Source organism: Heloderma suspectum, chromosome 10, assembly GCF_057233095.1.
Source record: "Heloderma suspectum isolate Gila_16-S chromosome 10, 16-S_ref, whole genome shotgun sequence".
NCBI classification, from domain to species: domain Eukaryota; kingdom Metazoa; phylum Chordata; class Lepidosauria; order Squamata; family Helodermatidae; genus Heloderma; species Heloderma suspectum.
The window spans coordinates 1,577,802-1,601,640 of NC_139467.1; the positions used below are offsets into that span (position 1 = coordinate 1,577,802).

General features: G+C 54.4%; 1 protein-coding gene across 1 annotated transcript; it reads right to left on the minus strand.

Annotated features, from left to right (window-relative positions):
- Positions 1 to 1,356: 1,356 nt before the first annotated feature.
- On the minus strand, positions 1,357 to 13,987 carry MAP3K10 (mitogen-activated protein kinase kinase kinase 10). The gene is made up of 10 exons (XM_084814294.1): positions 13,282 to 13,987; positions 10,240 to 10,420; positions 8,878 to 9,026; positions 7,160 to 7,335; positions 6,008 to 6,248; positions 5,137 to 5,259; positions 4,179 to 4,317; positions 3,836 to 3,948; positions 2,530 to 3,060; positions 1,357 to 2,112 (listed from the first exon to the last, which is right to left on the minus strand). Exons 1-10 carry the CDS (start codon positions 13,985 to 13,987, stop codon positions 1,745 to 1,747), a joined length of 2,727 nt encoding a protein of 908 aa, XP_084670420.1. The 3' UTR covers positions 1,357 to 1,744.
- Between the last annotated feature and the right edge of the window lie 9,852 nt (positions 13,988 to 23,839).

A 23,839-nucleotide genomic window follows, 5' to 3' on the forward strand; every position in this document is an offset into this window, starting at 1 on the left:
TCAGCAGTTCGAGACCCAAGTGGTGCGTGATGGAGTGAGGTCCCGCCTCGGCGGGAAAGGTAACAGCGTTCCATGCACCTGGGTGTTCAGTCATGCCGGCCACATGACCACGGAAGCGTCTTTGGACAGCGCTGGCTCTTCGGCTTAGAAACGGGGATGAGCACCGCACCCTAGAGTCGGACACGACTGGTTGGGGACACCTTTACCTTACAGAAGAGCTGGCCATTGCATGCGAGTGGTGCAGCTGCAGCAGCCACAGAAGTCAACCCTTGGTGCTGCCACCGCTGCCCTGCTTCAGTATTCCTGATGCTGTTGCTATGGTTACCAGGAGGCACAAAGGAAGATAGGGGATGGAGCTGCTTACTCCAAATGCAGGTTAGGCTGCCTCTAGCTGGAGCCTGGGGCGCAGGAATGGGGGCTGAGTCCCAGCAGCAGGCAGGGTGAGGAAGCATCCTCTCTCCTCCCTGGGAAGGGTGTCCTGGCTTGGCCTTTGCGTCCTGCTGTGTAGCATTTGAATGGCGTTGAAGACCACAGGGTCTTACCATTCAGCCTTGTGTGAACATGGCAACAATGCTGACCGGCAGAGGAGATATCAGTGGGCTCCTTGCCCCACAGCTTCATTTCTAAACAGAGAGGTATCCAGGTTCAGACTTCACCTGGAGAAGGAGTAGAAATTTGCACATGCACAGAAACACTTGCTTCACTTTTACTGCACTGCTTGTTCCAGGCCTGAACACTGCCTCAAATTAAACCACCCCCACCTCCACCCCCCACCCCCACCATTGATGCAAGGCTCATGGGCAATTAAAATGGGGGGGTAAGAGGGGAAGGGGCATTCTTTGCCATTGCAATATTTGCAACAGCAGACAGGCCCTTCTCTTGTGCCTTTAAGAGAACACCCTCTATTGTGTCTCTGTGTAGGGGAGGGCTGAGACATTTTCATCACCCACATCTCTGGGAGGGCAGTAGGTTTGTGGTCACGCTCTCATTGTGGGTCTGTGTGCATGTGTGTATGTGAATCCCCACCAACTTCTATGAATGAACATAAAGTTGGTGTGGTGCAAGGGTTAGTGTGCTGGACTGAGACAATCAGCTCTCTCTGCAGCCATCAAATTTCACCAGGTGAGCAGTCACTATCGGTTGGCCTAACCGACCTCACAGGTAGCTTGTTGTGAGGCTAAAATGGTGGGGAGAGAACCTTGAAGGCTGCCCCGTGATGCTCCTTCAAGGAAGCATGGGAGGCACATGCCACACATACATAAACAAACTGTGCCCGGCCTCAGAGATGGTGCCCACCCCCAGGCCCCTGTCCCCATACACCTCTCCTTACAGATGCAGGATCCTGGTGAAATTATGTGGGATGGGGAAGAAAAGGCAAACATTTTACTTCTCCGACACACACCTTTAAAAAAACATAACAGAATCAGAATCACAGATGGCTGGATCAGACATTACCATGAAGACCAGGCAGAAAATGCCTGCAGGCATGCGCACGCTCGCAGGCACACGCACATATGGCACAGACACAGCGTCAGCCCAGTGCCCTCTCCAGGCAGAGCTGTCACATTGCTTGGAAAGGAGCTCCACATGGAACCCCTGGAGTCAGTAAGTACAGCACCCTGCACATCCCATCTGTCTCTTGCAAGGCACCCTGGGACCCAGAGTGCCCCAGCCTCATGCCTGGAGCACCTGGCTGGCAGGGTGGGGGTGGAATGGCTGACCCAGGCAGAAGAGGTTTGCTGCATCAGTGGGCTGCATCCGTCTCCAGGCTGCAGCAGGGGGTATGCACCCCACACAAAGGCACAGTGCTGTCCCGCATCTGTCCTTCCACATCAATGTCCAGAAGGGTCTGGTGGAACACCAGCGTGCCCTGGGCAGCCTCGTCCGGTGAGGAAGTGCCCCCGGGCGTCCGGCCCAGCGAGAGGAGCTTCCAGGGATCAATGCGGTGCCGAGCTGGGGCTGGGCGCGGCCGGGGTGCAAAGGCCAGTGTCTGGGGACGCTCGACTAGCCTGCTGCTCAGGCTGGGCTGTCCCACGGCCTTGCGGTGGGCTTGGGAAAAAGAGGGCGAGGGGGGATCCGGCAGCCGTGGGAAGAGCAGTGCTTTCTGCGAGCCTGGAGGAGAAAGAATAAGCATGGCAGAGAGGAAAGGCAGTGTGGGGAGAAGCTGGGCTGATTCCTGCTTTCCATGAGAATCTGCCAACCCATGAAATTGGGGGATACCAAGACGCTGGCATCCCCCAAGACATATTCTCTTGTCTCAAAACTACATTATGCAGATACAGCCCTCCCCATGCTTGTAGAGGGGGGTGAAATGGCATCTCCACCACCCACCCAGCCCGTGTCTGTCTTGCTCGAGTCCCTCATCCGAGATGGTTTGAGCACCTTCTCCAGGGAGAGGCTCAGGGTTCAAGCTGCCTGGAAATGGCCTCTCTGCCCCTCCAGGGTTGCGCCCACTCATGGGTTGCAGGGCTGAGCCCTTGCTCAGGTGAAGCCTGCCGGGGCCTTTCAGCCCCAGAGATTGGGGCTCACCCTGGCAGTCGGGCCCCTGCGGGCTCTGGCGGAGGGCCCCGTCTGACGGGGTCCGGCGGTGCCCCCGACTGACGGCCTGCGTGGCGCTGACGTGGGTGGGGGTGAGTGACTGGCGGGGGTCCTTCTTGAAGCTCTCCACGGCGACATCCACCAGGGGGTTGTGGTGGGGAGGTGGGGGGGGGCTCTCATACACAGGGGCTTCATCACTGTCCGAAGGCAGAAGGGACTTGGTGGAGTTGCAGTCGGAAAGGGGCGAGAGGGTGATGGCGCTGGAGGGTCCTGGCCGAGGATCCCGAGGCTGCAGCCCTTCCCCCACCAGCCCCGCCAGCTCCACACCCAGTGCAATGGAGGCCAGGATGGAAGCACAGCCCAGCAGCACGAGCTCGCTGCGTCGCCGGGAGGGGGCCATGGTGCACTGGGGCCCCTCCACAGCAGGCGGCAGTGGCGGCTCAGCATCCACGCCCACTCCCTGTGGCAAGAGAGGGAGGCAGAGGGAGTGAGGGGTGCTGCTCTCCTTCTCGGTGTACTCTTCTGGGAGGGGTGGAGAGAGAGAGAGAGAGAGAGAGAGATTGCCAGTCAGTATTTGGAGCATGCCCCAGGCCCCACCCAGCCCCTCCTCCTGTCAGCAGCAGCGTAGGAAGAGCAAGCGAGTGAGGGGTCAGAACAAGGCAGACCCTCCCTCCAGGAGCATGGAAAGCCTGCAATGCCCCAGGCGCGCAGCCTGCTGGGATCCCTGCTTATTTGGTCCAGCCCATATAAACAGGGTGTGAATGGCTGCCAGGGAGCTGCAGCTGGAAGGAGGCCTGGCCCAGGGTGGGGGGTGGGGGCTCCCAGGCAGACCTTTTCTGGTAAGAGAAAGGATGGCAGAAGCAGTGGGAAACAGGAGTCACAAATGGAAAACATCATCTGGACCCCCCTCCCATCAAATTCTGTGAATGAGGCAAGGTGATTGTGGGATAAAAGCCTCATCTGGAAGCCCCCCCCCCCACTTCCTCAGAGATGGCTGCGACAGCCTTAAAGGCAGGTAGCAGCAGGACTTGAAAAAAAACTGTTCAGTCAAGTCTACAAGGTGGCTGCCTGTTTAAAGACTAAAGCGACTGCAGCCCAGAAGAAATGGCAGCTCTTCTGTGCCGGAGGAACTGAGACCACGCAGAGGGCCTTGCAGCGGCGCTGACAAATGTGCCTGCTTCCTCCTCTGGCCCCACAGGGGCACGGCTGGCCAGGCTCCTCCACCTCCAGAGCCCCGAGGCCCAGGCAGCACCAGCCCTGCCCCGCCCCTGGGCCAGAGGGACGCAAGCAAGCTCACCCATCTCCACCAGGCTGGCAAAGCCTGCCGCCAGGGGCGTGTGTTTGGGAGACTTGCCCAGGTTGGGCGCGCTGGACGACCACTGCTTGCTCCCCTCAGCCAGGGATTTCAATCTGCGCAGGGAAGATGGAGCAGAAGAGTCACCTCCCGCCCCCAGCATCTTCCTTGCCCTTCCCACCCAGGACCCCTCAGCTCCATCGGGGGGGCGGCCCAAAGCTTCGCCTCCCTTTGCAGCTCCTGGCCCCCTAAACACTGCCCAGAGCCCCGCAGCCACTTCTGTGTCCCTCTCCTCCGTCCCCACTGCTGCCCCTCCGCCATTCCCCCATCGCTCCTGGCCCCGTACCTCTCCTCCCCCCCAAGCCTCTCCTTGTGGACGGTGGAACTCGGCCCCCACGTCCGGCCTTTCTTCTTGGCCCCCACCAGTTCCTCCTTCTTGGCCAAGGTGCTGTGGCCCCAAGTCTGGCTTCCGTCCAAAGGAGTCACTGCAACAGCAGGGATAAAAGTGGGGCAGGAGGAGCAGAAGCCCCAGCCCGCCATGGTCAGGCTTCGCCAGCACCTCCTGCTCCAGCCCGCCAAGGCTGGTCTTCCCCCACCCCTGCCCCCAGAATCCTCCAGAGAAGCCCTACTCTGCCCAGCCACCCCTGTGGGCATGGAAAGGGGCCTCAGCCTTCCATGCTGTGGCCCTGATCCTTGGGGGATTGCTCACCCAAGGAAGACCTACCAGACCTGCTCTATGGAGCTGGATGGTTCTGGAGGAAGCCAGTACAAAATTCGTGATAGCTCTTGGTTTGGGGCTCTGCCGAGGTTATGACGACGCTGTGAGGGTTATTGCTGTGCGTGTCGATGGCCTTGCATTATGGTCACACTCTACAGAATTTCATGGTGTGAGCTCTTGCCTCGATGGCTCTTTTTGGGAGGGGGGTTATTCATCCGACATTCTTTTAAATGCATCACTGGAGCCGTAAGGGCGAGATATTTTTCTAAGGAAAGCTGAGATGCCAAAGGTTCTGCTTGCACAGCATGACCCTGAATACACAGAACATCCAGCGAGGCCCAACCACGATGCTTCCTTGAGTGCAGCAGTCTACAAGCCAAGAGCTGCGCCCCGCAACCCCTTGGCAGGTTGCAGGGACACAGCTCTTGCCTCGGCAGCCCTCCCCAGAACATGGCTACCCCAGCTGGCCGTATGGGGCGCTGGGGCGTCAGGCCTGGCACAGAGGAACTGTGCCCCCCCACCTTGGAAGCCAAGCCCTTCCTCCATTGGGCAACTCAAGGGTGGGGTGGGGTGGGGGGGTACTTACAGCGGATGGCACGCAGGCGTGGGATGACGACAGGACTGCCAGGGGGACTGGCCCCATTGGCCCCCAGCCCTTTCCGCCGGTCAAGAGTGGGCGACGCCTGCACCGTGATCTTGTGCTCAAATCCTGGAGGAGGAGGAAGCACAGAGGGAGGATCAGCCCCCCCCCCCACAGGACCCTCTAGTCTCCATCTCGGAGCCGCCCCCCGTCTTGCCCACCCTGCCTGCTGTGCCCAGATGTCCTTGCCTTAAGAGGGGGGGGGGCTGGGGGAGCAGCACCCGGAGGATGGCTGGTGAGTGGGTTGCAGGCCCTGGGTGAGGGAGGGGGCGGGCCTCTGGGTAGCCAGGGTCCTCCAGTTTGGCTTCCAGTGTGCATATGGGGAGGGAGGCTCTCTTGAGGATGAGGGATGTGGAGGGCTGCGAGCGGGAGGGCTGTGTGCGTGGAGGCACGAGGAAGCATGGGGGGAAGGCTCGAGAAGAGTGCGCCTGAGCATCTCCAGAGCGCCTGTCCTCGGCCGCCGCAGCCTCCAGCCAACCCGCCCTTGCGCGCCCCAGGCAAGCATCAGTTCGCCGTTGGAGGTCACCGGGGGCAACGACAGAAGCCCCCCGCCCCCAGCCGGGCCATTCCCCCTCAGCCCAGGCCGGCCTCCCCCGGCCGGCCACAGCTCCCCCGGGTTTCAGGCAGGAAAGGGGCTGCCCCCGCCTGCTCCGAGGCGCCGCTGGGGACCGGGCCGGGAGCCCTCGGCACGCCCCGCCCCGCCGCGCCCCGCCGGCCCGGCCCTTGCCCCCCGGCATCGCCTCCGCCGCCCCCCGAGGGGCGCGCCCGGGGGTGGCCTGGGCCTTCCGCAGGGCGCGCGGCCCGCCCGCGCCGGTACCCGAGGGGAGGCTGATGCGGTGGCCGTCGCGCAGCTTGAGGCGGGACCGCCGGAAGTGGCCCCTCCGCTTCCTCACGCGCGGCCCCTCCCGGCCCATCTGGGCCATGATGAGGTGCAGCTCCCGCTCCACGATGTCTATCTCGCGCTCCGCCAGCTCCTGCTCGCGCCGGCGCAGCTCCGCCGCCTGGGCCTCCTGCTCCTGCGCGGCGCGCAGCAGCTGCTCCTCGCGGCTCCGCAGCTCCTGGGGCGCCGGGGAGAGAGAGCCGGCGTCAGGGGCGCGGGCGGCTGCTGCGCCTCCCGGCTCCGCGGGGCTCGGCCCGGGGCCTTCCCAGCGGGGGCACGCCGGGCGGGCCCCGAGCGGCGCGCCCGGAGCAGCGGCGCCAGCCCTCCCGCCGCCCCCGCGCCGCGCCCGCCGGGGCTGCAGCTGGCCCGCGCGGGCGAGGGTCCGCCAGGCACGCCGGCGCGGTGGGCCCGGCTCTCGAGCCACGCATCGGCCCACGTTTCGGCACGAGCGAATTTACATCTACAGAGGAAAATGGGGACATCGCGACTAGGACTTATTTAAGGTTCACCGAAGGCAAAACCAGGCAACTAATTTCTCATGCAAACAATCTCAAATACGTTCAGAGTGCAATCCTGTGCAGGTTTAGGCAGAGAAGTCCTACGACTCCCAGCATGCCCCAGCCAGCCATGCTGACTGGGGCATGTTGGGAGTTGGACTTTTTTTCTGCCTGGACCTGCGTAGGATTGTTCCCTTAATTAATTTGCGCCCCACTCAGGTCATCCTGTATCAGTAGTTCCTCTTCAATGGCAATTAATCTGCAATCTCTCCCTGTCCCCACATGTTTGGGAGAAGAGGCATTCCAGCATGGGGGGAAGAGAGCATTAAACCTTCCTTCCCCAGCTGCAATCCCCACTGGAATTCGCCCCATGTGGCAATTCAACTAAGAAAGAAAGCTTCCACTGGCATCAAGGAACACTCAAGGCTCTGGGGAATAGATAAGAAGCCCTGGTAACTGCACCCCCCCCCCATGCCCGGTTTCAGGAGGCCCAGCCCTACCAATGCCCACACAGGTGGGTGCTGGTCACAGCCTCAGCCACAAGGGCGTGCGGGTGCCTGGCTGAGGGAACAGCAGGGGGGGACTCACTCACTTTCTCCTTGGTGCGCAAGTCATGGAACATGCCAGCAATCTCCACCTTCCAGTCCTGCTGCAAGGAGTGGAAGGACTCGAGGGGCATCTGGAACATGGCGGACTGCTCTATTGCCACCAGCTGCTGCAGGATGGAGCCGAAGTCTGGCCGGGCATGGGGCTCCGGGCTCCAGCATTCTGCCAAAGGGGGACAGAGATGTCAGGAGGGGCAGCAGGGCCGCACAGACCCAGCACGAACACAGGAAGGTGTTTCCCTCACCCACCTTGCAAACAAAGCCCCTCAGACTCTGGGAAAATGCCAGGTGGCTGGGCCTGGGCCCTGACATGATAGACAGAGTGCCTCTGTGCTTGTGCAGATTGACCTCCCTCACCACTGAGCCCTGGAACTCAGTTGAGAGCAGAGGGAAGGCGTTTCAGGGCCGAGGGTGAGATGCCCAGCCAGGTCTGAGCCTCAGCACTGCTCCTCCTAGAAATGAATGGGAACCAGACAGGAGGGGGCACACCCACCCAGGTGGCGCTCGTGGCCTGGTCTTTGCCCTGGTGGTGCCTCGGACAAATGCTCCTCGGCAAGCCCTTGTCCAGGGAAAATTAATTTGCACGGAGCGGCCTCATGTGTGTGCCCCGATTTCTGTAACAAAGCAGCAAGTGCACTGGGTGCGTGGAGAGTGCATTCCACTCACCACTGAATAAGCACAGCCTGTTTCCACACCTAGGATTGGGGGGGGGGGGCTTCCAGAACAACACACCCTATGAACTAGCTCTCTTTGTTCCTGGCCTCCTGGCCTGGGGGGTTCCAGAGGACTTGAAGGCCATCCAGTCCAGCCACTGCCCCAAAGAGGATGCTCCACACCAGCCATCGCACCATGGATTAACCCAGCCACGCTGCCCTTTGTGGGAAGCCCCAAGCACAGGTTGGGACCACAGGAGCCCAGTGAGACCAAGGCAGGATGGAACTAGAGGGTGCTCAGACCAGGTGAAACGGGAGCAGGGAGCTGGCGCCGGAAGTAAGGGCAAAAGATATGCAGTGAAGGGGGGGGCACTCTCAGCGGAGCAAAGTAGTCTGGGGCCAGGTGAGCCTCTGGCCCCTTTCTGGGCTTGGTGGATGTCAAGGGGGCAAGTGGGGGGGCAGGTGACTCTCCTTGCTCTCCAGGTGTGCTTCTTGTAGGGATGGGAGAGATGGCTGGAATTCTCCGCACTTTGCTTCAAAGCTCAATTCCACTCTCTCCTGTTCTTCTTTGCAGCCTGTTTTTCCGGTTAGTTTGAACAGACAAAGGCTGCATCTTTCAAAAGTGTGCACTTTACCTCCACTGAGTAAACTGTGAAATAATGCACAATTTAAGGTGCATTTTAAATTTTTAAAAATGCACACTTTAAAGTTATGCATTTTAAAAGTTGTGCATTTTAAAAAGTGTGCAGTTTACAAACGCAGATTGAGGGATCTGGAAATGTTTCTGGAGGTGCACTCCCATTCACATTTGGGGTTGTGCACAGGGCAGTTTTGAGCTATTTGCGAGCTGAAATGAAATTCTCAGATGTGTGTGGCTTCTTGCCCTCCCTCTCCCACACCTAGGGCTGGGGGAGACCGTTCCCCTCTGTGCAAGAGGGGGGCTGCCTTCGCATATGCCCCCCTCTGCCCAAAGCACAGGACAGGAATCCATAGAACCCCTGCAGAGGTGGGGCTCTGGGGCCCTCGGAGCCCCACAGGCAGCTCTTGCTCACCCTCCAACAGGCGGGCGAAGGGTTCGGGGCAAGTGGAGGGGATGGGCAGTGTCAGCTTGTTCATAGCCACGCCATAGGCCACAGCAAGGGCATCGATCTCACGGTACGGAACCTCGCCAGTCAACAGTTCCCACAGCAGGACCCCGAAGCTGGGAAGCACAGAAGAAAGACAGGTGGTGCATGGGAGGCCTGGCATGACCCCTACCCCCCACACAGAGCCCAGCACCGTGGGTCACTTGCCACCTCTGCAGAACACTTCCCTGCCTGGTGCTGTTCCTACCGGCGCATGTGCTCATGGTTGGGCCTTGGACGGGATGGCCCTCCCAGAACACCCAGCTGCTCTTCCAATGGTCCTGTGGCGCACATCCTTCGATGCGTACCAAGACAGCCCTGATGCGGCATTTGAGGGCCCTCCTGCGAGGAGGGGGGGGTCCTGGACTGCTGCCCCAAGGCCCCGCCCTGGCCCCTGACTAACAGTGCCACCAGCTGTGGCAAAAACAGTAACAGGTTCTGAGCCAGAGTGGGCAGATCCATGACTCTCCCCCATAAAAGGGAGTGTAGTATACTGGTTAGAGCAAGGGTGCTCCCCTTTTAGCTAGAGGCCGCATTCCATTGCAGAGAGGCTTTTGGGGTCCACATCCCAGTGGTGGGTGGGGCTGATGGCAAAAGGGGGCAGGGCCGAAAAAGCGATACTCTCATATGGCAGCTCCAAGCTCTTCCTGCCAGTGGCTCAGGCACAGGAGAGGTATTAGAAGGGCGCAGGGGGCTGCACAGAAGCTGGGTAACCACCACATGATGGGGGGGGTAAGGGGCTGGCCATCTCGGGAGCCCTGGAGGACCAGGCGGAGATCCCTGGAGGGCCGGATTTGGCCCCCAGGCCTGAGGTTCTCTACCCCTGGGTTAGTGCTGGACCAGGACTGGGGAGCCCCAATTTCGAGTCCCCACACTGCCTTGAAGTGCCCTGGGTGTCTTTGGGCCAGTCACTGACTCTCAACCTGACCTACCCCACAGGGTTGTTGTGAGGATAAAATGGAGGGGAGGAGGGTTACGTACGCTGCCTTGGGCCCCTTGCAAGAGGAAAAAAGGAATAAATGTAACAAATAAATAAAATTAATGAAGCAGTGGACCGTCCTGCCAAGGCTCTCCAAGGCCCTAAGTGGGGCACCACTCTCCCAGCAGGTCTCCTGTGCCATCTTTGCCTGCCCAACAGGCTGGCATTCCACTGGCAGAACTGTCTGCGTTGCTGCGTCTCCACAACAGGCACACAGCTCTGCTGACATTTCTGCTGGTCCTGTGGAGGAGCCCTGGGGAAGAAGGTTGGCTGCTGCCCTGCTCCCTCCGCACCTGCCCACCCCCACATACCTCCACACATCACTGCTCTTGGAGAAGAGGGAGTGTCTGATGACCTCGGGCGCCATCCAGGCGTACGTGCCGGCCGCACTCATCTTGGTGGTCTTGTGCCACTCGCGTGCCAGGCCAAAGTCTGTGATCTTGAGGGTCCGGCCACTCAAGTCCTCATTCTCCATGCGCTCCAGGATTAGGACTGGGAAGGACCAGGAGAAATGGGCAGATGGTGGCAGGAAGAGGGAGAGCCACAGGCAATAAGAAGAGGGGGCAGTCAATTCTACCTCTAGCATTTGTTGGCTGGCTTTTAGGTGTTGTCAGCTTGTGTTTATGATGTGATGGATATGATTTCATTTCGTTTGATTTATTATATTTCTCCATCGTCCCATGGCCGAAGCTGTCTGGGCGGTTCACAAAAATTGGCTGTGTTTTGATTTATGTTAGCAATCTGAAGTGCTTTTTGGGAAGGCAGGATATTAAACCTCACTCTGCCCGCCCACCCCAGGCAGCACAAGGAAGAGAATAGGTGATGCCTAGTGATGGGGATGTCTCCATGGCAACCACACCTCACCCACCATCCTCCTTGCTGCCCTCCAAGGCCAGCCCTGTGGTGTAGGAGTGCTGGCATGGGCAGAGGCTCAGGGCAAATCCTCCAGATCACAACACAGCTCAGTTACCCCTCACTGCCTCTTCAGCACCCTGCCACATACACCATTGGTGGTAAAAGGTGGACTCCGCTCCCTTTGCAACCGAAACTTTTGGTGAGCCAGGGGTTCTGATCTGTGTTACCAACTTTGAGCACAGAACTGAGGTGGAAATTAGCCTGGACTCATCAGCGTGGAACAAAAGGGGTGATCTTGCATATATTCGGCTTGAAGAGCTGCAATGTGCTCTTTGAAACGGCCTTTAAAAATGGGTCTGGAAATGTCATCTGCTGTAAAATGCTGCAGGAAGATTTTCAGGAATTTTAAGCCATTCTTTTAGAGCATGTGACTCCAATGCAATACAATTGTCCTTGGCTCCCAGTCTGTTCATGATGGAATGGTGCTGGCTGGGGATCACAATCAATGCAGGGGCAGTCTAAGGCTTATGTGCTCTTGGGGTTCTTAAAGCAGTAGTAGGTGCAGTGGCAGAACTCTGAGTGTAGAGCTCATTAGCAGCTCTAAGGGCATCAGAGAGCCTCAAGTGCAAGCAGGGGTCACAAGGGCTGTGGGGAGGGGGGGAGGTTTCCTAACAGCCAGATGGAGCCAAATACATTTCTCTTTTAGCCTGGGTTTCTTGTGCATAAAAGGACGATCACCTTCACTATGACCAGTAGTAGCAGCAGGGGTTTCATTCTGTCAGAGGCCTGGCCTGATTTGCTCTTCTGGCTGCTTAGTGAGGGGACAATGTATTGATGACTCAGTAATGTTTGCCAAGCCCTTCACTTTCTGGATTCAGTCTCTTCATTCAACCACTTCAGCTAATGGTTCCCAAGCTCAATTCAAAGTGCAAGTCATCATTACTGTTAAAGCCCTAAATGGGACCAGGATTGTTAAAGGGTTGCCTCCTCCCACATGTCCCTGCCCATTCTCTTAGGTCTTTCCTGGAGGCCCGGCTCTGGGCCGCACTGCTACCAGAAGTCTGATTGGTGGGCAAACAGGGCCTTCTCAGTCATGGCACCCAACCTGAGCCCTGGGAAGTTCAGATGCCCCTCTCTGTTTGGTGTTCAGACACCTGAGGAAAACTGTTCTGTTAGGCCTTTGGCATAAATAGCACCTGAGATCTATCTCCTCTGTCCCTTCTCCTAAAAGTTGGCTCTGTTGTGATGTTCTGTCTTTGCTATTATTGTTCCTTTCAGTTAGTTAGTCTTTTTGTAATTTTGTTGCATTTTATTGCTGTTTTTAATTTGGTCTGTTAGTCACCTGGGTGTACCCCACTGTGGAACAGAAAGGCAGGATATAAATAGTTGAAGAAATATGTGATCTCCAAAATCCAAGCCATGGGGAAGAGTCTCCCTTCCTCTCCACAGCTGTTCTGTTGGCCTTCTCATATGAGTAAGGGTGTGTAAGCACTGCCTTGAAAGGGTCCCACCCTTAAAGGCAGCCTAAAAATCATTTTAAATAAATAAAATAGAAGACTGAGTACACACAGAGGCCTCCTGTGCCCAATACAGGCCAGGCAATTAAACAGCTGCAGCTTTTTCCTTAGTCCACTTTACATCTACTTCACTCCTAAGCAACAGCGAATGTTAAATCTGCAGACTTTTGAATAAACAGCTGCATTTATGTAGCACTTTAAAAATGTGCAGATGTGCACAACAATTTTCATTTTGCTTCACCCTCAAAAAAGTCAGCATTGTGCCCTTTTTACAGACACGGGTTTGAAAAACTGTGTCTTGCCTAATGCCCTAATGCCCTAATGCAGAGGAGAGCTCTAAGCGGAGCTCTCTGTTTACTGAGATGCTTCCGCTTGGTGGCTTGGCATAAGGGGTGAGTTCCTCTGCAAGAGATGGCTGATTTTTCTCAAAATGCACTGGAGGAAGACATCCCCAGTCTGGGCCCAATCAGTCTCCGCTAGGATGGTCCTGTGCTACCTGGAAATGGCTCTGCAGGTATATGTACAACTCTGGCTTGATTGAACAACTTGGACCTGGTGGTATCTGGAAAATATAGCTTAAAAGCCCTTTGCAAGGTTGACAGAGGCTCTTTTGGGGTTCTGGTATGAGGAGAGAGGGAGAAGATGAGGGAATGCGCCTACAGACAGTAACATGGAGGAGGGTGGATGCACGGGGGGCAACCTGCTGCTCATTCCCTTTGTCCCCACTGGCTAACGTAGGGCCGGATGGTCAGTGGAACAGCTGGATGGGGCCTGTTCCCGGATGGCATTGCAGGAAGACCATCTGGGTGGCTGTGTTGGAAGGGAGAGGCAAGAACAAAAGCCTGATCGAGAGCAGAAATAGTGCATGTGTGTGTGTATGGGGTGGGGACATTAAACACGTGCGCGCGCGCACACACACACATGCATTCTCAATCACACATTCTCAATCCCTGGCCAGGTCTCCCACTGCAGGGGACTTACTGTTGATGGACTTGAGGTCTCGGTGGATGATGGAGACAAGGGCCTCGTTGTGCAGGTAGTTCATGCCCCGTGCAATCTGGACGGCCCAGTTGACCAGCACGTGGGGGGGCACCTTCTTGCCTGCCAGTGCCCGACTGAGTGCCCCGCCACGGGCATACTCCATCACCAGGCACAGGTGGGGGGGGCTGAGGCAAACAGCCTTCAGGGCAATAATGTTGGGGTGGCACAGCATGGCGAAGAGCCGGGCCTCCTGCCGCACATTCTCTGCTGTCACCGTGACGTCCTCTTCAGGGTCCTGGCGGGTGGCCTTCACTGCCACCTCCTCCCCGCGCCACATGCCCTTGTAGACCTTCCCAAATCCCCCCACGCCAATGATCTCATCCAGCTCCAGCTCCTGGAAGGAGATCTCTGGGGCAGGAGGGCAGGGCAAGTCGCCACGCAGCCGGGTGCAGGCCCGGCCGCTGGCAACATGGTTGCTGGGGAAGACACCCACCTTGCCCTGGAGCCTCCCCGTCCACCAGCCCTCATCCCCAGAGACGATGGAGTCCTTCGACAGAACCTCCACCAGGTCTCCCCTGCGCAGGGTGAGCTCTTCCTCTGCTGCAGCCTCGTAGTCAAAGACCACTGTCCAGAATGGGTGGGGGGCTGGTGGGCATGCGGTCCAGAGCCCCCCACAGCCCCCCACCTCTTTGCACGCCTGCTGCATGGAGCCAGCGTCCGCTATGTGCTCCGCTCTCCCCTGGGCACGACCTTGCGCGCCTCACAGGCCCATGTGGATCAACGGGCCAGCAACAGCCCCCACTGAGAGCCTGGGCCCCAGTCCTCCATCCGGATGCCCTGCCCCTCGGACATTCGTTCTCCTCACCAGAGCACCTTTGGGGCTGAAACGGCTGCACGCTCTTCACGAGCACAGCAGATTCACTCCCGGGAAGTGCCCTGAGCTCCTGGGGATCCTGGTCAGGTCCCGGCTTTGGGAAGGGAACAGCACCAAGCCCTGCAAAAGAATAATTGCCCTTGTCATGGTTGTGCCTTTAACATCTGTCCCTTTAGAGCAAAGCAACCCTTCCAGCCTCCTCCCTTCTACCCAGCTGAACAGAGCCCCAGCAGGCGTCCTCCGCGAGTGACAGCCGCCTTAGCCTGGTGCAGAAGAAAGGGGCCATTATGTTCCCCACCAACTCCACCCTCTGATGGCAGAGAAATAGACATATGAGGAAGAAGCAGAAGGGCCATTTTAGGTTTTAAACATCTCGCCATGCTCAGAGGGCGCCCAGGGTGCTGTTCTACTGCGAAGGGGTGGGGTGGGGTCTTGCAGCAGAATTCTCCCATAAAGAAAGGGGAGGGGAAGACCCACCCCCCCTTCCACAGCTGCTGCAGGGTGACCATTTCAATCCACCTGCTCTCTGGTGGCCCGCCCCAAAAGCGGGAGGGGGGCGACCAGCTGGTATCAGCATGAGCTTTGCAAAACCTTATGTAAGCTGCCTGCGGTTCGGGGGAGCGGCGGCCGGGGGGGACTACCTTCTTCCAGCCCCCTGCCCGGGGCACCTGCGGGCGTCGTGGGGAGGTTGTCGCCGCCGCCGCCGCACGGGCCAGGATTGGGCCCGCGCCGGCTCACCTGTCTGCCCGCCACCTGTCTGAGCCGGCCGGCTCGGCTTGTGCCCATCCGCCGGGGGCCGGCTGGGCGGCTGCGCCCCTCCAGCGCCCCCTCCTCGTGCGCCTGTCGGCCCGGCGCCCCGCAGATGCCTTCGACCAGGGCGGCGGGGGCTCCTCGCCCGGCTGCCCCCCCCCCCGGCGCTGGCACCGCCTGGCGATCACCGCGCCTCCTCGCCGCCCTCCAGATGCCTCCCGCGGGGCGGGGGGCGCCGGGATCCCCGCCCCCCCGCTGCAGCTCGCCCGCTCCGCCCCTCGTCAAGGCATCTGCCTGCCTCGGCCCCTCCCCGGGGCTCTTTGGCTCGTCCGACCGGGGGTGCCCGTCCAGCCACTGCCTGGGCAGCCGCTGGATGGATCTGTCAGCTGGTGCAAGGATGGCCGGGGCGGCACACGCCGGAGCCTGGTGCACGATGGGACTCGTAGTCCCAGGCTTCCGACACCTGCGCGCAGCCAGGCCTCCCTTTGGCTGCCCGGGCTGCGGACGGAGGAGAGGGCCGGATCCTGCGCGCCCCGGCTCGCCCGTGCCGCTCTGGCAGGGCGTTCAGGGCAGAGGCAGCTGGGGTGGGGGTACCGAGAGCAGGGACTGGGCTGCTGCCCCTCACACCAGCGCACACCGAGCGCCTTGCATGTAACCACGGGAACTAGGGCCGGATGATGCACCAGCCACCGCTGCGCAAACGGCCTCGGTGGAGCGCTTCGAGGTCTCCACGTGGACCTGTGATGCTGCAGACGGGACTCCGATCCTGGCTGTGTCCTGGGCTGTCACCGAGATCCCGCGTTTCCTCACCTGTTTCCTCTTCAGGAGGCATCTTCGGTTGCGTCTAAGGGCTGATCGCCTGGTGCCCTCAGGTTCATGGCCAGGCAGCAACCTCCCAAGCTACACGTGCCACCTCTCCTTGGCACACGCCGTCATGCACACCTCGGCACTGGGGTTCTGCCACGGTGGAGCTTGTGCTTCTTTTGCATCAAAATAAGTTTCCTCTTTCTGAGCCACTAAATTTAGATTTCAGTTTCCTGCAGAAGAACGTTTCAGCCAGATGTGTTCCATGCACCAAAGAAAGGCAAGTGTGCCCGTATTTGGAGATGTCCCTGAACCTGTGGCTTTCTTTTAGCAGCCTTTTGACTGTCTTGGCCTCATTTTCTGTTACTGCATTTGATTACAGACTTGAACTGATGTGTCCCTGGAAAGTTTTCTGAATTTTTGTCCTGCAAATGGAGGGCCATTATCAGACATTTACATGTGCCGTGCCGTGCCGTGCCATGAAAAGATTGCGTTCAAGTTCATGATCTCAGATTTTCTAAGGTAACTATTTCATGATAATGAGAATAATAATCTAAGATCAACAAGTTATATATATGTGTGTGTATATAACACACACACATATATAATATGTGTGTGTGTCTGTATATATAATATTGATTTTTCAAATACAACTGTACATTAAAAAGTGAAATAGCATTAAATTCACCCATTCATTTTTATATTACCCAAAATTATTTACTACTTCGTGTCTTTACCTACACTTTTATGTAGATGTTTTATCAGTGCAATAAAACTTTTCCTAGAAGACCATGTGTTTGTGGTGGTTCGTTTATTTCTTTGTGGTTTATCACTTAGTTTATAAAGTCCCACAAGGTTGCATAAAAGTCATCCACATTTTGTCTACTTCTGTAAGATCTTAGAATCATAGAACAGTAGGGTTGGAAGGGGCCTACAAGGCCATCGAGTCCAACCCCCTTCTCAATGCAGGAATCCAAGTCAGAGCATCCCTGACAGATGGCTGTCCAGCCTCATCTTGAATGCCTCCAGGGTGGGAGAGCCCACCACCTCCCTAGGCCATGGGTTCCATTGTCATCTTGCTCTAATAGTCAGGACATTTTTCCTGATGTTCAGCCTGTTTCCTGGCTTCCTGTCACTTGAGCCCATTATTCCGTGTCCTGCACTCTGGGATGATTGAGAAGAGAGCCTGGCCTTCCCCTCTGTGACAACCTTTCAAGTTCTTGAAGAGCGCTATCCTGTCTCCCCTCAGTCTTCCCTTCTCAAGGCTAACCATGCCCAGTTCTTTCAGTCTCTTCATAGGGCTTTGTTTCCAGTCCCCTGATCATCTTTCTTGCCCTCCTCTGAACCCTCTCCAGTTTGTCTGCATCCTTCTTAAAGTGTGGTGCCCAGAACTGGACATAGTACTCCAGATGAGGCCTAACCAGTGCTGAGTAGAGGGGAACTAGTACTTCCCAGGATTTGGAAGCGATGCTTCTATTAATGCAGCCCAAAAGAGCATTGCTCTTTTTTGCAGCCACATCACATTGTTGGCTCATATTCAGCTTGTGATGGACAACAATTCCAAGATCCTTCTCGCTTGTAGTGTTGTTGAGCCATGTATCCCCCATCTTGTAACTATGCATTTGGTTTCTTTTTCCTAGGTGCAGGACTTGGCATTTATCCCTAATAAATGTCATTCTGTTGTTTTCTGCCCAGCACTCCAGTCTATCAAGATCACTTTGAATTTTGTTTCTATCTTCCAAAGTCTTAGGTATCCCACCCAATTTTGTGTCATCTGCAGATCTGATCAGCATTCCCTGCACCTTCTCCTCCAAGTCTCCCGCCTCCCAGCTGAGCAGAGCAGAGCAGAGCAAGCTGCTCCAGCTGGTCCAGGGACTACAGAAGCAGGCAAGCTCCCAGAGAGCGAGCGAACAGAGCGAGCGACCAGGGGGAGCAAACAGGAGTTGGCCAGGGGAGCTCGGCAGGGGAGGTCAAGGGGGAGGCCCCTAACATTTTTTTTTTTTTAACTAACTTTTTCCCATTTATTTGTCTTGTAACACACACTTCCACACCAGTGGGACTCTGCTTTTAACCTCTACTGAGTAGAGGAGCAGGCACAGGCTAGTCTAGAACAATCACAAAGCTAGACACAAAAAGGGAAAAGGGGCTATGGAAGGACAAGACTCTCCAGTGGTGGTGACCTGCAAGGTGTGTGCCATGTTTGTTTTCTTGCCTGAGAACAACATGGCCTACACCTGCAACAAGTGCAAGTTGATCACGCTGCTGGAGGAAAAAGTAAGTGGACTGGAGCGGCGACTGTCAACCCTCCGGGGAATAAGAGAACACGAAGAGTTCTTGGACAGAATGGGGGAACTACAGCAGCAAAGGGCAGACCAGAAGCTTGAAGAGCAACAGCAAGATGAGGCAGAAGTGGGAAATGCTGAGGAGAAGAAAAATGGAGTAGAGGATACTCCTTGGAAAACGGTGACAGTTAGGAGAAGAAGAACTAGACGCCACTCTGCACCAGTGGAAGCGGTGGAGCTGTGGAACCGATTCCAGGTACTTGCAGATGAGACTGGAGGACAGCCTGCAGAGGAAGAATCACAGGGGAACCTGCATGAGAGTGAGCAAGAGGCTAAAGGTCAGTCAAACAGAGGCGATGAAACCCAGGCCTACAAGAAGAAGAAGAGAAGAGTGGTAGTAGTGGGACACTCCTTGCTGCGTGGGATCGAGACCCAAGTATGTCGCGAAGACCCGTGGACTCGCCAGGTATGTTGTCTCCCGGGAGGACAGATTAGAGACGTGACTGAAAGGTTGCCTGCACTCATAAAGCCCACTGACAGGTATCCCTTTCTTCTCATCCATGTGGGAACAAATGATACCGCCAAGCGGAGCTACGAAGAGATCACGTCAGACTTTGAAGCTTTGGGAAGGAAACTCAAGAACTTTGGGGCCCAGATAGTTTTCTCATCCATCCTTCCAGTAGTTAGAAGAGGGATAGAAAGGGAACGAAAAATACTCCGGGTGAATGACTGGCTACGAAGGTGGTGCCGACGAGAGAGATTTGGATTCTGGGACCACGGGCTATACTTCCTGGAAGATGGGCGGTTGGCTAGGGATGGGTTGCACCTCACAAAGGCTGGGAAGAATGTGTTTGGCCACAGCATGAAGAACTTCATCAGGAGGGCTTTAAACTGAATCCTACGGGGAAGGGAGATGTAATGTTGGGGGTAACAATGGACGTAGGCGCATGCACTGCAATGGAGAGAACAGCTCTGATAGCGCCCAATAATAGTCTTCAGACACAGGTAGGAAGAAAGCCAGACTATGAAGCACATGGTCTTCGATGTCTATATACTAATGCCCAGAGTATGGGAAACAAACAGAACGAACTTGAACTCTTAATACAGGAGGGAAATTATGACTTGATAGGTATAACTGAGACTTGGTGGGATGACTCTCATGACTGGAATACAGCAGTTGAAGGATATAACTTGTTCAAAAAGAACAGGAGGAACAGAAAGGGAGGCGGGGTTGCACTGTATGTGAAAAATACATATCTCTGCACAGAAATACAGGAGGAGGAGCTTGGTAGCCCCATCGAGAGCATCTGGGTTGAAATAAATGGAGCAAAGAATAAAAGGAACCTGGTGGTCGGAGTCTACTACCGGCCACCCAATCAAGGAGAAGCCAAGGATGAAACTTTTGAAAAGCAAATAGCCAATGTTTTAAGGAAGCATGATGTAGTAGTAATGGGGGACTTCAATTTCCCCGATATTTGTTGGGAGACAAATTCTGCAAAACATGGCCCCTCCAGGAAATTCCTGACTTGTGTGGCGGATCACTTCCTCCTACAGAAAGTAGAGGAAGGAACTAGAGGATCGGCTATCCTTGACTTGATCCTAACCAACAGAGATGACTTAGTGGAGAAAGTAGCAGTTACAGGAACTCTGGGGGAAAGCGACCATGTTGTATTCGAGTTCTTGGTTCTAAGGGAAGCAAAAGCCGAGTGTACTCAAACGCGTACCCTGGATTTTAGGAAAGCTGATTTTAATAAACTCAGAACAATGATCAGTAAGGTCCCATGGCAAGCAATGCTAGCGAGAAAAGGAGTCCAAGATGGGTGGGAACTTTTAAAAAAGGAAATTCTCAAGGCACAATCACAAACAATTCCAACAAGAAGAAAAGGTGGAAGACAACAGAAGAAGCCAATGTGGCTTCACAAAAAGCTTAGGGATGACCTGAAAACAAAAAAGGACACATATAGGAAGTGGAAAGAAGGCCAAGTAACAAAGGAAGAGTACAGGCAGGTAGCACAGAATTGCAGGGATGGCGTCAGGAAGGCTAAAGCGGAGAACGAGGTGAGATTAGCGAGGGATGCTAAAAACAACAAAAAGGCTTTCTTCAGCTCCGTGCATAGTAAAAGGCAGAGGAAAGAAATGGTTGTTCAGCTATTAAATTATGATGGCAAAATGATAACAGAGGACAAAGAAAAGGCAGAGGTGCTCAATTCCTACTTTGGCTCAGTCTTCTCCCAAAAGACGGTCTATGACCCCCCTGGCAAAGGCGAAGTACAGGCTGAAGGGGCAGGATTGCAGCTTGAGATCGACAGGCATATGGTCAAGGAACACCTCATTACTTTGAATGAGTTCAAATCTCCAGGGCCAGATGAACTGCATCCTAGAGTCATAAAGGAACTGGCAGAAGAACTCTCAGAACCGCTGTCTATTCTCTTTGAGAAATCATGGAGGACGGGGGAAGTGCCAGATGACTGGAGGAGGGCTAACGTTGTCCCTATCTTCAAAAAGGGTAAAAAGGAGGAACCTGGGAACTACAGACCAGTCAGTCTGACATCAATCCCTGGGAAAATTCTGGAGCAGATCATAAAGCAATCCATCTGGAAGCACCTTGACAACAATGCCGTGATTACTCGAAGCCAACATGGATTTGTCAAAAACAAGTCCTGCCAGACAAATCTGATCTCATTTTTTGATCAAGTCACCTCCCTTGTAGACCGTGGGAATGCTGTAGACATCATATACCTCGACTTCAGCAAAGCTTTCGACAAAGTGCCCCAAGATATCCTGATGAGCAAACTAGCTCGAAGTGGGCTAGATGAAACAACGATCCGGTGGATCCACAGTTGGCTACAGAATCGGACTCAAAGAGTGCTTACCAATGGGACCTTCTCAAGCTGGGGAGAGGTAACGAGTGGGGTACCGCAGGGCTCAGTCCTGGGCCCAGTGCTCTTCAATATTTTTATTAATGATTTGGAGGAGAAGGTGCAGGGAATGCTGATCAAATTTGCAGATGACACAAAATTGGGAGGGATAGCTAATACTTTGGAAGACAGAAACTAAATTCAAAGTGATCTGGATAGACTGGAGTGCTGGGCAGAAAACAACAGAATGGCATTTAATAGGGACAAATGCCAAGTTCTGCACCTAGGAAAAAGAAACCAAATGCACAGTTACAAGATGGGGGATACGTGGCTCAACCACACTACGAGCGAGAAGGATCTTGGAATTGTCGTCGATCACAAGCTGAATATGAGCCAACAATGTGATGTGGCTGCAAAAAAGGCAAATGCTATTTTGGGCTGCATTCATAGAAGCATCGCTTCCAAATCCCGGGAAGTACTAGTTCCCCTCTACTCAGCACTGGTTAGGCCTCATCTGGAGTACTGTGTCCAGTTCTGGGCACCACACTTTAAGAAGGATGCAGAGAAGCTGGAGAGGGTTCAAAGGAGGGCAACAAAGATGATCAGGGGACTGGAAACAAAGCCCTATGAAGAGAGACTGAAAGAACTGGGCATGTTTAGCCTTGAGAAGAGAAGACTGAGGGGAGATATGATAGCACTCTTCAAGTACTTGAAAGGTTGTCACAGAGAAGAAGGCCAGGATCTCTTCTTGATCATCCCAGAGTGCAGGACACGGAATAATGGGCTCAAGTTACAGGAAGCCAGATTCCGGCTGAACATCAGGAAAAACTTCCTGAGTGTCAGAGCAATATGGCAATGGAACCAATTACCTGGGGAGGTGGTGGGCTCTCCCACACTGGAGGCCTTCAAGACGAGGCTGGACAGCCATTTGTCAGGGATGCTCTGACTTGGATTCCTGCATTGAGCAGGGGGTTGGACTCGATGGCCTTGTAGGCCCCTTCCAACCCTACTATTCTATGATTCTATGATTCTAAGTCATTAAGAAAGAGCCCTGCGGTACCCTGTGGTACAGAGCCCTGCGGTACAGAGCCCTGCGGTACCCCACTCGTTAGCTCTCCCCAGTTGGAGAAGATCCCATTGATAAGCACTCTTTGAGTCCAGTTCTGCAGCCAACTGTGGATCCACCGGATCGTTGTTTCATCTAGCCCACTTTGAGCTAGTTTGCTCATCAGGAGATCATGGGGCACTTTGTTGAAAGCTTTGCTGAAGTCGAGGTATATGATGTCCACAGTATTCCCATGCTCCACAAGGGAGGTTACTTGATCAAAAAATGAGATCAGATTAGTCTGGCAGGACTTGTTTTTGACAAATCCATGTTGGCTTCGAGTAATCACTGCCTTGTTTTCAAGGTGCTTACAGATGGATTGCTTTAGAATCTGCTCCAGAATTTTCCCAGGGATTGATGTCAGACTGACTGGTCTGTAGTTCCCAGGTTCCTCCTTTTTACCCTTTTCCCCCAGAGTTCCTGTAACTGCTAATTTATTTACTAAGTCATCTCTGTTGGTTAGGATCAAGTCAAGGATGCCAACCCTCTAGTTCCTTCCTCTACTTTCTGTAGGAGGAAGTTATCCACCAAACAAGTCAGGAATTTCCTGGAAGGGCCATGTTTTGCAGAATTTGTCTCCCAACAAATATTGGGGAAATTGAAGTCCCCCATTACTACTGCATCGTGCTTCCTTAAAACATTGGCTATTTGCTTTTCAAAAGTTTGTATTAGACTCCAACCACCAGGTTCCTTTTATTCTTTGCTCCATTTATTTTGATCCAGATGCTCTCGATGGGGCTACCAAGCTCATCCTCCTGTATTTCTGTGCAGAGATATGTATTTTTCACACACAGTGCAATCCCACCTCCCTTTCTGTTCCTCCTGTTCTTTTTGAACAAGTTATATCCTTCAGTTGCTGTATTCCAGTCATGAGAGTCATCCCACCAAGTCTCAGTTATACCTATCAAGTCATAATTTCCCTCTTATATTAAGAGTTCAAATTCGTTCTGTTTGTTTCCCATAGTCTGGGCATTAGTATATAGACATCCAAGACCATGTGCTTCATAGTCTGGCTTTCTTCCTACATGTTTCTGAAGACTATTATTGGGTGCGATTAAAGCTGTTCTCTCCATTGTGGTGCATGAGCCTTCATCCATTGTTATCCCCAACTTTACATCTTCTTTGTATATCTTCTTATTTTAGACAATTATTCCATTAAGACAATTGACCACATCCTAAGCCTCCATTGTTGAATAGCTGGCTTTTGGTTGCTTTTCCAAATAGCTGCTTTCTCCATCCTGGCCGCAACCCAGACGAATGTCAAAAGTTCTTTACTTTTGTTCTTTACTTTACCTGGCCTTCGCAAAGGTTGGGACCTTTGATTTGGACAGGATTGTGCATTTAAAGGGAGACTTGGAATCTCGGAGTCCAAGGTGGCACAAGGTCAATGAGAATGCATTCTTTGATTGGTATGTTGAGATGTCAAAAAGATCACCTAAGTCCTGGGGAGTGGAGTCTTAAGGACTCCCAAGAAAACCTGTAAGACCAGGTCAAATTTTGAAACATCAGAAAATCCAAGAAATTTAGAGAAGAATTGCAAACAGTGATCACTTGTTAAAATCCTGATTGGGCTAGCATGAACCAACTCATGTGAGTTATTTTGCCCCAAGAAGTGCACACTAGATTAAAGGAACAAGCAAACTGGCCAAATCAAGGACTAACTGATCTTGCTACTTTAGACCAGGCGCACATCAGATTCCTAGGAACAACCCTTGAAATTTGTCTGCAGAAAACTGATTAGGCTAAAAATCATCAATTGTAAACAAAACAAAAGTGAGACTACAGCAGACTATATGAATCAACTAAAGACATTTTTGAAAAACCTTCTGGCATTGCTGCCACTTTTCTGTAGCCAAGTTGAGCATTAGAAAAAAAAAAACTGTCC